Raw genomic sequence first — 15,211 nt, forward strand, 5'->3', positions numbered from 1 at the left:
GTCTAAATCAGACTTGGAAAGACTAATCCATGCCTTTGTCTCCACTCGTGTGAAGGCCTTCTCACTGAGTTTTCTAAACAAGCTGTAAAGCGGAATGCTGCTGCTCCAGTCCTGACGAGAACCAGGAAATACAAGCTTATGAGTCCAGTGCTTTGGTCACTGCACTATAAAGCCCTGGTACGTTAGAGCCATATGAACCATGTCAAAGTCTGAGAACCTCAGGGAGTGTTGTTACAACCATATTAACAATCTTGAGTTCTAAGTACCTCAAGTAGTGGTCTCCTCCTGGTATGTTAGAGCTATATGAACTATCATGGGGTCTGAGAACCTCAGGAAGTGGTCTCCTCCTGACATGTTAGAACCATATTAACAATTTTGAGTTCTTAGTACCTCGAGTAGTGGTCTCCTCCTTAAAGTTAAAAGTTAAAGTACCAATGATTGTCACAAACACACTAGTTGTGGTGAAATGTGTCCTCTGCATTGGACCCATCCCCTTGTTCAACCCCTGGGAGGGGAGGGGAGCAGTGGGCAGCACTGGTGGCCACGCCCGGGAATTATTTTTGGTGATTTTACCCCCAATTCCAAGCCTTGATGCTGAGTGCCAAGCAGGGAGGTAATGGGTCCCATTTTTATAGTCTTTGGTATGGGGTTTGAACTCACAACCTATTGATCTCAGGGCGGACACTCTAACCACTAGAACACTGGGTTGGGTCCTGGTACAATAACGCCCTAAGAACCATCTCGAGGTCTGAGAACCTCAAGGAGTGGTCTCCTCCTGACATGTTGGAACCATATTAACAATTTTGAGTTCTAAGTACCTCAAGTATTGGTCTTATTCTGGTATGTTAAAGCCATATGAACCATCTTGAGGTCTGAGAACCTCAGGGAGTGGTCTCCTTCTGACATATTAGAACCATATTAATAATCTTGAGTTCTAACTACCTCAGGGAGTGGTTTCCTACTCACATGATAGAACCATATTAACAATCTTGAATTCTAAGTACCTCAATTATTGGTCTTCTCCTGGTATGTTAAAGCCATATGAACCATTTTGAGGTCTGAGAACCTCAGGGAGTGGTCTCCTACTGACATGATAGAACCAATTAACAACCTTGAATTCTAAGTACCTCAGAGAGTGGTCTCCTACTGACATATTAAAACCATATTAATAATCTTGAGTTCTAAGTACCTCAAGTAGTGGTCTCCTCCTGGTACAATAGAGCCCTATGAACCATCTCGAGGTCTACGAACCTTAGGGAGTGGTTTCCTCCTGACATGTTAGAACCATATCAACAATCTTGAGTCCTAAGTACCTCAGGGAGTGGTCTCCTACTCACATGATAGAACCATATTAACAATCTTGAATTCTAAGTACCTCAATTATTGGTCTTCTCCTGGTATGTTAAAGCCATGTGAACCATCTTGAGGTTTGAGAACCTCAAGGAGTGGTCTCCCCCTGATATATTAAAACCATATTAATAATCTTGAGTTCTAAGTACCTCAAGTAGTGGTCTCCTCCTGGTACAATACAGCCCTATGAACCATCTTGAGGTCTGAGAACCTCAGGGAGTGGTCTCCTTCTGACATGATAGAACCATATTAACAATCTTGAGTTCTAAGTACCTCAGGGAGTGGTCTCCTACTGACATGTTAGAACAATATTAATAAACTTGAGTCCTGAGTACCTCAAGTAGTGGTCTCTTCCTGGTACAATAGAGCGCTATGAACCACCTCGAGGTCTGAGAAACTCAGGGAGTGGTTTCCTCCTGGCATGATAGAACCATATTAACAATCTTGAGTTCTAACTACCTAAGGGAGTGGTCTCCTACTCACATGATAGAACCATATTAACAATCTTGAATTCTAAGTACCTCAATTATTGGTCTTCTCATGGTATGTTAAAACCATATTAACCATTTTGAGGTCTGAGAACCTCAGGGAGTGGTCTCCTACTGACATGTTAGAACCATATTAATGATTTTGAGTTCTGAGTACCTCAAGTAGTGGTCTCTTCTTGGTACAATAGAGCCCTACGAACCATCTCGAGGTCTGAGAACCTCAGGGAGTGGTCTCCTCCTCACATGTTACAACCATATCAACAATCTTGAGTCCAAAGTACCTCAGGGAGTGGTCTCCTACTGACAATTGAGAACCATATTAACAATCTTGAGTTCTGTCTTGTTATATTCTTATTTTACTGTTATATTGTTATTCCCATTGTTTTTATTCTTTTTGTAATATTTCTCTATTTTGTTTCCTTTTAAACCCCCATTATTGACTTTTTTCTTTAAATTGATCTCAACTCTGTATACTGCTGCTGGAATTTTAATTTTCCTGAAGGAACTCTCCTGAAGGAATCAATAAAGTACTATATATCTATCTATCTATCTATCTTCTAAGTACCTCAAATAGTGGTCTCCTGCTGCTGCCCAGAGTCAGGACCAAACATGGTGGAGCTGTGTTTCACTTTTAGACTCCTAAACCCCGGAATAGTCTTCCAGAAGATGTGACAGGGGCCTCACCAAGCCCGGGCTGAGAACAGTTTTATTTCATTGTGCATATAACAACTGAAAGTATTTAATCTACTCTATTTGATGATATCTATTTGATATTGATGATAACAATTATGATTGCTTCTATGATGATTTTATTTTCTGATTTTAATTTGAATTATGATTACTTTATATTTTCACTTTTGCCTTTTTGTAATTTTTCGTGAAGCACTTTGAATTGCCTTTTGTACAAATTGTGCTCTATGAATAAATCTTTCTGGTTGCAAAAATCATGCTGATGTTACCTCTGTTGCAGGGACAGAAGACTTGGCTCCTTGAAGCTCTGATGGTCCGCTTTTTCTTCAACGTCCTCCACAGCCTTGAGCAGCTGCTCTTTGCGCTGCCTAAAGGACGTCCACAGAGCGCCCAAAGCCTCGGCTTCACTCTGCTTGGTTCCCAGCAGGTTTCTCACCACGTCCAGCTCAGCGCTGAGAGAATCGGCCAGCACGCGGCACGACCTGCGAGACCCCTCCTCGGCGCCCATGTGCAGGTGACTTTTGCAGAGAGCACCGTCCAAAACCACGGCCAGCGTCTCCAGCTGGCAGACGTCCGGTACGATGGAGGAGAGCTCCTGCTGCAGCTCCTCCACTCGCCCTCGGTCCCAGCTCCCGGCACTCTCCACGGTCTGTCTCAGATCTCGCAGCACGCCCGCGGCCGCGCTGTGCATCTGCAGGAAGTTCTTCAGCCGTTCCAGACACTCAAAGCGTAGCTGTACTATGTGCTGCGCCTCCTGGTAGGGTTGGATGCAGCTGTCCGCTCGGCTGCGGAGGAGCTGCGCATCACAAGGCTCGGAGGACTGACAGAGGCTCTCCGCCTGATGCACCAAGCTCTGTCTATTGGCGGCCTGCTTCTGTAGGGCTGCCTGGCTCTCCTACCAAGGGAAGGCGATGACTCAGATGACTCAAACCCGAGCCATGATGCGCGTCTCCTACCTTTACTAGTGTGCTGGCGGCCTGCAGGTTGCTGATGCTGATTTGGGAAGCGGAGTGAAGACTGGAAAGCATGGTTTCGCTCCACTGGGAGAATTTCGAGAGGTCCCGGTCGAACTGCTCCACGTTGGAGAGGTGGTTTTGGAGCTCCTGGATTCTGGTGGACGAAAAATAGTATTACCGCATTTTTCGGACTAAAAGGCGCACTTAAAATACTTTGATTTTCTCAAAACTCGACAGTGCGCCTTATAACCCGGTGCGCCTAATGTACGGAATAATTATGGTTGTGCTTACCGCCCCCGAAGCTATTATATTTGGTACATGGTAAAATGATAAGTGTGACCAGTATCGATTCTTGGGGTCACCATTCGATTCAAAATCAATATTTCTTTCAATTCAACATGATTCTTGATTCAAAAACGATTTTTTTCCCGATTTAACAGGATTCTGTATTCATTCAATACATAGATTTCATCAGGATCTACCCCAGTCTGCTGACATGCAAACAGAGTAGTAGATTTTTGTAAAAAGCTTTTATAATTGTAAAGGACAATGTTTTATCAACTGAGTGCAACAATGTAAATTTGTTTTAACTATTAAACGAACCAAAAATATGACTTATTTCATCTTTGTGAAAACATTGGACACAGTGTGTTGTCAAGCTTATGAGATGCGATGCAAGTGTAAGCCACTGTGACACTATTGTTGTTTTTTATCATTTTTATAAATGTCTAATGATAATGTCAAGGAGGGATTTTTAATCACTGCTATGCTGAAATTATAACTAATATTGATACTGTGGTTGACAATATTCATTTTTGTTTCACTCCTTTTGGTTTGTTCTGTGTCGTGTTTGTGTCTTCTCTCAATTGCTCTGTTTATTGCAGTTCTGAGTGTTGCTGGGTCAGGTTTGGTTTTGGAATTGGATTGCATTGTTATGGTATTGTTGTGTATTGTTTTGTTGGATTGATTAAAAAAAATAAAAACAATAAAAAAAAATCGATTTTCTAAAAATTAGAATTGATTCTGAATCGCACAACGTGGGAATTGCGATTCAAATTCGAATTGATTTTTTCCCACACCCCTAGTGACCAGTAGATGGCAGTCACACAAAAGAGATATGAGTAGACTGCAATATGACTCAAGTAAACAACACCAAAATCTTATATGTTCCATTGAAAATATAGAACATTACACACGGTGCTCAAAAGTCTATCAAAATGTTTTAGTAGGACTTTGGTAAGCTATGAAGCCACACCGCTTGATGGATTGTACTGTGCTTCTACATAGGAGTACTATTATGGTGTGTGTATAAGTCCAGACATATTATCTGGTGTTTTGCTTTGCAGTATTATGCAAAAGCAACGTTTCTTACCTTCTGGTACCTGCTGATCTGTATTTGGGATCTGCATAAGTCATGAAAATTTGCACGCGTCAGCCTTTGTAGTCCGTGATACACCGTAGTCGATAATCATCTTCTTTTTCTCTTTCTTCTTGTTGTGGGACATTGTTAGAATAATTGTTTCTAAATTATCAAAAAAAACCTTTGTATTACATTGTGTTCCTGACAAGAAGACAAAAGGCTGAAACCTTCCAAGAAGAATGCTCGTAAAACTCCACTGGGACTACAAAGCGGACGGATGGCAGGGTCTGCCCAACTTCCAAAAGAACTCTTTTTGAAGTATTTTACAAACTCTTTTTGAACTATTTTATGGAACTCTCTGAACTATTTTATGGGACTCTCTTTGAACTATTTTATGGGACTCTCTTTGAACTATTTTATGGAACTCTTTTTGAACTATTTGACGAACTCTCTTGAAACGGTTCGGTAACCGAAAGCAACGCTGTTTACGACCCACTTCCCTCAGGAAACAGCTGTGGGAAAGAGGGGGGAGAAAGTCAAATAAAGAAGGAGGAGTACAATCTTGGGGCAGAGCGTGGTGCTGAACTGTACAGAGAGTACAGTGGCCATGTCACTCCTCAGATCTGAGTCTAAATGTAATTCTGTCTCTGTTTTTATTCTTTCCTTCTTGTCTTGTTTAATAGATGTCATGAGTGTTTGAACCTGACAGACATTCATCCTCTGCTGTTGCCATTTCTAATATAAATTAGTGTAAAGTTCTTATATCTGTCAGGAAACTAGCCATGAAAGCACTAAAACATTTACATTATTAACCCAAGGAACTTTAGTTATTACATAGTTTTTCACGGGACACATTTCGGGCGTTGTTGTCGCACTAGTGAGCCACGGGTGAGGAGACGCTGCTCTGTTATTGATTGAAGTAAAGTCTGAATGTCGTTAAAACAGTTAGCTCCATCGTTTGACACTTCTTCCATTCCCGTCATTGCACGCTACACAGCTACAACAAAGTTTTGACACTGTCAAAGGTGAGCCATGTAAATAAGAGCGCCCGCAAAACGGCGTGTCCTGAAGAGACTGTCAGAAAGCGACTTGAAGATGACGTGTAAAACATCATTTATGCAACATTTTGACTAAAGAACCACCATTACATGTTATGTAGACCACAAGGAAGTCTTTTACATTTAGAAAAAAAGCATAATATGACTCCTTTAATGCGCCAGATAATCCTGTGCGCATTTTGTATGAAAATAGACTTGAATAGACCCGCTCATCGGCAGTGCGCCTTATGGTCCGGACAATACGGTACAATGTGGTCCTACCTTTAGTTAGCCTGTAGATGAGCTTACCTCCGAGGGAGAGCTTCATTCTGAACTTGAAGCCTCTTCTGCAGGCTGTCAAGCTCCTCCCTCAGCTGGCTCTCATCCGGGGCGCTGGGATAAAGTGACGTCCCGAGGGAAAGCAGCTCAGCATGAGAGGGCCCGAGGGTCTGCACCTCAGAGCGCAAGGCCTGGAAGGAAAAGCATTTCATTTGTTTTCTGGGATATAATAAATTAGGGAAGAAATTCAAATATTCCCATTCCTGGGGGGTGGTGGGGTCGTCATTTTGAAGAACACGCCCTCATATGAGCCAGCTCCAGCTCGTGGTGCCCAAGACCAGACTTAAAACCAGGGGAGACAGGGGCTTTCTCTGTGGTCGGCCCTAAGCTCTGGAACACTCTGCCCCTCCATGTTGGAACTGCTCCCACAGTGGAGTGTTTGAAGTCTCGTCTTAAGACCCACTCTACCATGAATTGATTAACGTGGACCCCGACTTAAACAAGTTGAAAAACTTATTCGGGTGTTACCATCTAGTGGTCAATTGTACGGAATATGTACTGAACTGTGCAATCTACTAATAAAAGTATCAATCAATCAATCAATCTTATTCTCTGGCTTTTAACAAAACAAGAGTTGTGTGGTCCACTGTGTTTTGAAAATTTTGATTTCTATTTTTTGTTTTAATTGGTTTTACTCTTTAAAATCGTTTTTAATCATATTTATTTTAATATTATTTTTGTACTGGTTTTATACTTATGTATGTTGTGTTTTTTATTCAGTCATTCAGAAATTCTAAGTTAATTATTATTTGCAAAAAATGTTTTATGAGTTTGAACATCAAATATCTTGTATTTGTCTTGAAAATGGGTTGAAAATGATTTGCAAATCATTGTATTCCGTTTATATTTACATCTAACATAATTTCCCAACTCATATGGAAACGGGGTTTGTATATGATTTGCCTGAGAAGCTGGACAGGACAAAAAAAAATGCAATGCAGTCTGCTGAAAATGATGGAAAAGACGACTTTACAAAGTTGGGATTGCCACAAAACATATTTTAAGATATCCAACACTCCACTGGCATCTAACGTCCCTTCAATTCATCAGGTTTCATTTGTGGGGTAAACCGCGACAAAAAGGGCTACATGGATCCCTTCCCTACTGTAGGTTTCTGCGTGTGCGTGCGTACCTGTAAATCCTGCAGCTCACTGCAGACTTTAGCTTTGTCGGCCGACAGACAGCGACTCTCTGAATTGACGGCGCATTCGCTCCTCTCCAGGCAGAAAATGAAGCTTGAACGCTGCTTCTCAAACCTGCAGCACATCCATCAAATAGTTAAGCATGTTGGAAAAAGTGCAAAACCAGGGGTCCACAACCACTGGGACGTGGCCAGGTAACGGTATGTGGACAGGGACTAACCGACTGCCAATGATTCAGAAAATTACAAAAAAATAATAGACAGAACATTTTTAACTGGGTTTACACACTTTGTAAATAACATTGTCAAATAAAGTGTAAATGTAGTGGGTGGCCCCGAAATATAATTATGCGGTACAAGCCAAAAGTTTGGACACATGTTTTCTTTATTTTCATGACTATTTACATTGTAGATTGTCACATCAAAACTATGAATGAACACATATGGAGTTATGTACTTCACAAAAAAAAGGTGAAATAACTGAAAACATGTTTTATATTCTAGTTTCTTCAAAATAGCCACCCTTTGCTCCGATTGCTGCTTTGTACACTCTTGGCATTCTCTCCATGAGTTTCAAGAGGTAGTCGCCTCAAATGGTTTTCACATCAAAGGTGTGCTTGAAGCTCAACATTCAAACCGTTCCAACATTCAAAGTATTTTTATATTAATACTACATTCTATTAGCCTTTCAGTTCAACTTCAACATTGGAGCATTCACTCGCAATTCCTTCAGGAATTTGCCTGGACTTACTTAAACTGTATTTTCCGGACTATAAGTCGCAGTTTTTTTCATAGTTTGGTGCGACTTATATGTGAAAATATTAACACGTTACCGTAAAATATCAAATAATATTATTTAGCTCATTCACGTAAGAGACTAGACGTATAAGATTTCATGGGATTTATCGATTAGGAGTGACAGATTGTTTGGTAAAGGTATAGCCCACGGGTCTGTAACCTTCTTGACTGAGGAAGCCATGAAAGCCAAATTTTTAAAATGTATTTCCGTGAGAGCCGTATAATATTTTTAACACTGAATACAACTGTCGGACATCTATTAAACAGACAAGAAGCAAGGAATTAAACAGAGACTGGATTCAATTTACAGTGAGGCAAAAAAGTATTTAGTCAGCCAGCGATTATGCAAGTTCTCCCACCTAAAATGATGACAGAGGTCTGTAATTTTCATCATAGGTACACTTCAACTGTGAGAGACAGAATGTGAAAAAAAAAATGCAGGAATTCACATTGTAGGAATTTTAAAGAATTGATTTGTAAATTATGGTGGAAAATAAGTATTTGGTCAACCATTCAAAGGAGGTTTTGGCTCAAAATCTCACGATACATGGCCCCATTCATTCTTTCCTTAACACGGATCAATCGTCCTGTCCCCTTAGCAGAAAAACAGCCCCAAAGCATGATGTTTCCACCCCCATGCTTCACAGTAGGTATGGTGTTCTTGGGATGCAACTCAGTATTCTTCTTCCTCCAAACACGACGAGTTGAGTTTATACCAAAAAGTTCTATTTTGGTTTCATCTGACCACATGACATTCTCCCAATCCTCTGCTGTATCATCCATGTATCCATTTTGGTATAAACTCAACTCGTCGTGTTTGGAGGAAGAAGAATACTGAGTTGCATCCCAAGAACACCACACCTACTGTGAAGCATGGGGGTGGAAACATCATGCTTTGGAGCTGCTTTTCTGCTAAGGGGACAGGACGATTGATCCGTGTTAAGGAAAGAATGAATGGGGCCATGTATCGTGAGATTTTGAGCAAAAAACTCCTTTGAATGGTTGACCAAATACTTATTTTCACCATAATTTACAAATAAATTCTTTAAAATTCCTACAATGTGAATTCCTGGATTTTTTTTCACATTCTGTCTCTCACAGTTGAAGTGTACCTATGATGACAATTACAGACCTTTGTCATCATTTTAAGTTGGAGAACTTGCACAATCGGTGGCTGACTAAATAATTTTTTGCTCCACTGTAGCTCAATGAGGAGAAACGTGTAGACCTGTACCCTTGTACAGTGTCGTCCCACGCTCTGACAAGAGAATTCTAAGCCTCCTCTTTTATTTGGACTTTCCCTGATTACAACAACTAAATGTGTGCATCTCTTATTCTTTTTAAAAACATTGTTATTCTGAAGGTGACCAATAATAAATTAAATACTTCTGACCATTAATGCGACTTCTTGAACAGGTGCGAAAGAAAAAGATGGATGGATTAAAATGCATGAGAATGTTTTATATTTTGAACGTTTTTTTTAACACTGCGATTACCAGCGGAATGATTAATTACTTATCGTGTTAAGCAATGTCAGCTAAGATTTATCTGAGAGCCAGATGCGGTCATCAAAAGAGCCACATCCGGCTCGAGAGCCATAGGTTCCCTACCCCTGTTATAGCATGTTCTATATCAGGGGTGCCCACACTTTTTCTGCAGGCGAGCTACTTTTCAATTGACCAACTCGAGGGGATCTACCTCATTTATATATATCATTTATATTTATTTATTTATGAAAGAGACATTTTTGTAAACAACTTAAATGTGTTTAATGATAATACAAGCATGTGTAACACATATAGATGTCTTTCTTTCACAAAGACAAGAATATAAGTTGGTGTATTACCTGATTCTGATGACTTGCATTGATTGGAATCAGACAGTAATGATGATAACGCCCACATTTTCAAATGGAGGAGAAAAAAAGTAGTCCTTTCTGTACAATACCACATGAAAGTGGTTGGTTTTTGGCATCTAATTCATCCAGCTTCCATACACTTTACAAGAAAAACATTGGCGGCAAATTCCGTAGCTTGCTTGATTGACATTCACGGCACCCGAGGGTCTTGTGAGATGACGCTGGCTGCTGCCAGTTCATTATTATGAAAAAATGACAGAGAGGAAGGCGAGAAACACTTTTTATTTCAACAGACTTTCGCGCCGTCCCTTCCGTCAAAACTCTAAAGGCCGACTGCACATTTCCTATCTTCACAATAAAAGCCCTGCTTCATGCTGCCTGCGCTAACAAAATAAGAGTCTCGGAAAGCTGGCGTGCACAAGTGATGTGCACGCCAGCTTTCTGAGGGATCGCTTGTGCACGCCAGTTTTCCGAGACTCTGTATTTAGTTAGCGCAGGCAGCATGAAGCAGGGCTTTTATTGTGAAAATAGGAAATGTGCAGTCGGCCTTTAGAGTTTTGACGGAATGTACGGCGCGAGAGTCTGTTGAAATAAAAAGAGTTTCTCACCTTCCTCTCGGTCATATTTTCATAATAATGATCTTGCAGCAGCCAGCGTCATCTCACAAGACCCTCCGGTACCGTGAATGTCATTTAAGTGACATCTTGGTGAAGATTGATGATCACTAATTTTTAGGTCTATTTTTTTAAAAAGCCTGGCTCGAGATCGACTGACACACCCCCCGCGGTCGACTGGTAGCTCGCGATCAACGTAATGGGCACCCCTGTTCTATACGTTATAGTTATTTGAATGACTCTTACCATAATATGTTGCGTTAACATAGCAGGCACCTTCTCAGTTGGTTATTTATGCCTCATATAACGTACACTTATTCAGCCTGTTGTTCACTATTCTTTATTTATTTTAAATTGCCTTTCAAATGTCTATTCTTGGTGTTGGGTTTTATCAAATACATTTCCCCCAAAAATGCGACTTATACTCCAGTGCGACTTATATATGTTTTTTCCCTTCTTTATTATGCATTTTCGGCAGGTGCGACTTATGCTCCGGAGCGACTCATACTCCGAAAAATACGGTAATAATCAAATTCAAATATCACTGGTTGTTACAAGCGACCCTCTGAAGGCAGCTATCACTACAACGTGGCCCTCAATGAAAATGAGTTTGACGACCCTGCTGTAGACGAATACTTGTTGAGACTCCTTACCTTTGCCAGGCAGTCAGCAGGGTCTCCAGAGTGCTCTGTTTCATCTTTGCTTGCTGAGTGTTTCGTTCCAAGCTGCTATTCATCTCCTTCACGCTGGCCTCGGCTCGCTCTCTGTCACTGAGTCTGCGAGTGCCCGCAGACAGGGAGAGCAAGGTCCCCTTCAGCCTCTCCAGTTGTTGGACGGCATCCTGGGAGATGGGGAACACAAGAGGTGAGGGAAATGGTTGCCGGTTTGCCGCTCCAACAGCCTCCACTCTTACTTATTTCCTGAGTGTGCTTTGAGTTTCAGGTCAGACTTTCTACTGTGCTGGACTCAATAGTGATTCCCCTTATAATCTGTGTTTTTGTCCCATCACTTTTATCCAATCCATCCATTTTCTACCGCTTATTCCCTTTTGGGGTCGCGGGGGGCGCTGGCGCCTATCTCAGCTACAATCGGGCGGAAGGCGGGGTACACCCTGGAAAAGTCGCCACCTCATCGCAGGGCCAACACAGATAGACAGACAACATTCACACTCACATTCACACACTAGGGCCAATTTAGTGTTGCCAATCAACCTATCCCCAGGTGCATGTCTTTGGAAGTGGGAGGAAGCCGGAGTACCCGGAGGGAACCCACGCATTCACGGGGAGAACATGCAAACTCCACACAGAAAGATCCCGAGCCTGGATTTGAACCCAGGACTGCAGGACCTTCGTATTGTGAGGCAGACGCACTAACCCAATCCACTTTATTCATATAGCTCATTTAAACAACAATAACGTTTCCAAAGTGCTGCACAGCCATGTTAAAAACAATATTAAAAAAAACAACAAAAAAATAAACAATATTATGCTCCACCAATGACTGAATAAAACAAAAAATAAATACAAATAAAAACAATAAAAATAATATAAAAACAAATATGATTAAAAACTATTTTAAAGGGTAAAATCAATTAAAACATCCATCCATCCATCCATTTTCTACCGCTTATTCCCTTTTGGGGTCGCGGGGGGCGCTGGCGCCTATCTCAGCTACAATCGGGCGGAAGGCGGGGTACACCCTGGACAAGTCACCACCTCATCGCAGGGCCAACACAGATAGACAGACAACATTCACACTCACATTCACACACTAGGGACCATTTAGTGTTGCCAATCAACCTATCCCCAGGTGCATGTCTTTGGAAGTGGGAGGAAGCCGGAGTACCCGGAAGGAACCCACGCATTCACGGGGAGAACATGCAAACTCCACACAGAAAGATCCCGAGCCTGGATTTGAACCCAGGACTGCAGGACCTTCGTATTGTGAGGCAGACGCACTAACCCAATCCACTTTATTCATATAGCACATTTAAACAACAATAACGTTTCCAAAGTGCTGCACAGCCATGTTAAAAACAATATTAAAAAAACAACAAAAAAAAACAATATTATGCTCCACCAATGACTGAATAAAACAAAAAATAAATACAAATAAAACCAATAAAAACAATATAAAAACAAATATGATTAAAAACTATTTTAAAGGGTAAAATCAATTAAAACAGTAAAACAAAAATCAAAGTGTATAAAAAACACAGAGGACAAAAGAGGACAGAGGACCACACAACTCACGTAGTGTTAAAAGCCAAAGAATAAAAGTGGGTCTTAAGACGAGACTTAAATACTGGACTTTTATACCTCTGTGTTACTAAAATGTCTCTAACTTTGTGGATTATTTCCGTTCGTTGTGATTATTTAGACTGTGCAATGTGGCGCTATCATTAATTACTACAAGAGGAGAAGTCACCTTAACCGGATGAAATGATTTAATTGAGCGAACAAGTCTTATTGTTTTGAATGTCTTTGTTTTTTTCTGTAATGAAATGTATCGTTTGCAGTGTATATATTATTAACAATGTTATATAATAACGGCATTACTCTCACAAGTGACAAGTAATCTAATTAATTACTTTTATGTACAGTGGAAGTCAAACGTTTGGACAAACTTTCTCATTCAATGCGTTTTCTTTATTTTCATGACTATTTACATTGTAGATTGTCACATCAAAACTATGAATGAACACATGTGGAGTTATGTAGTTATGTACAAACGTACTAACTGAAAACATGTTTTATATCCTAGTTTCTTCAAAATAGCCACCCTTTGCTCTGATTACTGCTTTGCACACTCTTGGCATTCTCTCCATGAGCTTCAAGAGCTAGTCACCTGAAATGGTTTTCACTTTACAGGTGTGGTTGAAGCTCATGGAGAGAATGCCAAGAGTGTGCAAAGCAGTAATCAGAGCAATAGGTGGCTATTTTGAAGAAACTAGTATATAAAACATTTTTTCAGTTATTTCACCTTTTTTGGTGGAGTACATAACTCCACATGTGTTCATTCATAGTTTTGATGTGACAATCTACAATGTAAATAGTTATGAAAATAAAGAAAACACATTGAATGGGAACATTTTGCAGTGCACAGCTTTTTGAAGCAAGGTAAAGCATGTCAAAAGCTTGATTCCCCTTAGGGGCGATGGACGGCTGACTAGTGCTTGTACAGCAGCAGCCTGCCTCCATAGCTCAACACTCCCTCCCGTCTATTGCAAGTTTTGTTGATTCTATGTAACTTGTTTAAGTGTGCTATGACTATGAGTTTTTTTTCCTTGGCATCAGTCTGCCCCCCCCTCCCCCCTCTTTTCTCACCTTTTGTTTTTTATTTATTTATCTTTTTTTGTAAGGGGCACCGGAAGTTGGCAGACCCATCAGCGATCCGTTTTCTGTCTCCCTGTAATGTTTGTCTGATCTTGAATGGGGCGGCATAGCTCGGTTGGTAGAGTGGCCGTGCCAGCAACTTGAGGGTTGCAGGTTCGATTCCCGCTTCCGTCATCCTAGTCACTGCCGCTGTGTCCTTGGGCAAGACACTTTACCCACCTGCTCCCAGTGCCACCCACACTGGTTTAAATGTAACTTAGAGATTGGGTTTCACTATGTAAAAGCGCTTTGAGTCACTAGAGAAAAACGCTATATAAATATAATTCACTTCACTTCACTTTGTGCTGAAAATCTAAATTTTCCCTCGGGGATTGATAAAATACTTCTGATTCTGATAATCGGGGGCATCACACTGCGCCCACTAAAGAGGGTACCACCCCACTATTTGGAAGAACTGCCCTAGCCAAAGGTGTCAGACTTTGGTGTTAAGCAGTTCTTAACCGTCAATGTTATCTGAAGAAAAAAAAAATCAAATACCGTGTGGTTTTGAAGTTCTGTGTAAGTATCTGATGAGGAAGCACACGTTTTGATCGGATGGTCCAGCTTGGAGCATAGCTCACACAGCGATTTTTGCACCTACAAAAACATAGGAATGAGTCTTAAATATTCCCACATATCATCACAAGCATTTCACTGCACCTCCTGTAGGCTCTGAGAGAACTTCGTCTGGTGGGAGGAGCTTTCCTGCAGCTGTCCGTCAAGCTGCTGCACGCTCTCCCGCAGCTCGTCCCAGTAGCGACCGATCTGGGTGAGGCGGGCCTTGATGCGGGCCGCCTCTCCTGACGAGACAAACTGGGCCACGCGGTGGGAGTCCGCCTCCAGTCCGGAGAGAACTTGAGCGCGCTCTTGGAGCTCCGCCTCCACAGCCTTAACAAGGTCAAGATCAAGGTTTTTTTTTTTTCATGGTACCCGGAGGTAAATTTCGCAGACATTTGTAATTCAAAATCAAGACAGAATGAACATAAACACATTTTAAAAATCCACAGAACAGGCGTGTCAAACTCCTTTTCATTGAGGGCCACATGGCAGGTATGGTTGCCCTCAGAGGGCCGCTTTTAACAGTGATTAATATACAGTATGAATATAAATGTGTCAATATTAAACATGTGTATTATTGTCTTTTCTGTTTTAAATACGCTGTACAAAAACAAATTTTTAGATTACACTGATTAATTTAATTTAAAT

The 15,211-nt window shown here is 41.1% G+C and overlaps 1 protein-coding gene across 3 annotated transcripts in view; it reads right to left on the reverse strand.

Annotated features, from left to right (window-relative positions):
• Positions 1-15,211, reverse strand: part of syne1b (spectrin repeat containing, nuclear envelope 1b) — a 346,051-nt gene that overhangs the window by 247,282 nt on the left and 83,558 nt on the right. For all 3 annotated transcript variants that reach the window (XM_061894156.1, XM_061894155.1, XM_061894154.1), the window contains exons 33-39: positions 14,666-14,893; positions 14,504-14,602; positions 11,285-11,472; positions 7,353-7,476; positions 6,191-6,351; positions 3,485-3,638; positions 2,798-3,423 (exon numbers count right to left, since the gene is read on the reverse strand). In XM_061894156.1, the coding sequence (XP_061750140.1) occupies positions 2,798-3,423; positions 3,485-3,638; positions 6,191-6,351; positions 7,353-7,476; positions 11,285-11,472; positions 14,504-14,602; positions 14,666-14,893 (1,580 nt within the window). The remainder of the gene's footprint in view (positions 1-2,797; positions 3,424-3,484; positions 3,639-6,190; positions 6,352-7,352; positions 7,477-11,284; positions 11,473-14,503; positions 14,603-14,665; positions 14,894-15,211) is intronic.

Source organism: Nerophis ophidion, linkage group LG03, assembly GCF_033978795.1.
Source record: "Nerophis ophidion isolate RoL-2023_Sa linkage group LG03, RoL_Noph_v1.0, whole genome shotgun sequence".
NCBI lineage: Eukaryota > Metazoa > Chordata > Actinopteri > Syngnathiformes > Syngnathidae > Nerophis > Nerophis ophidion.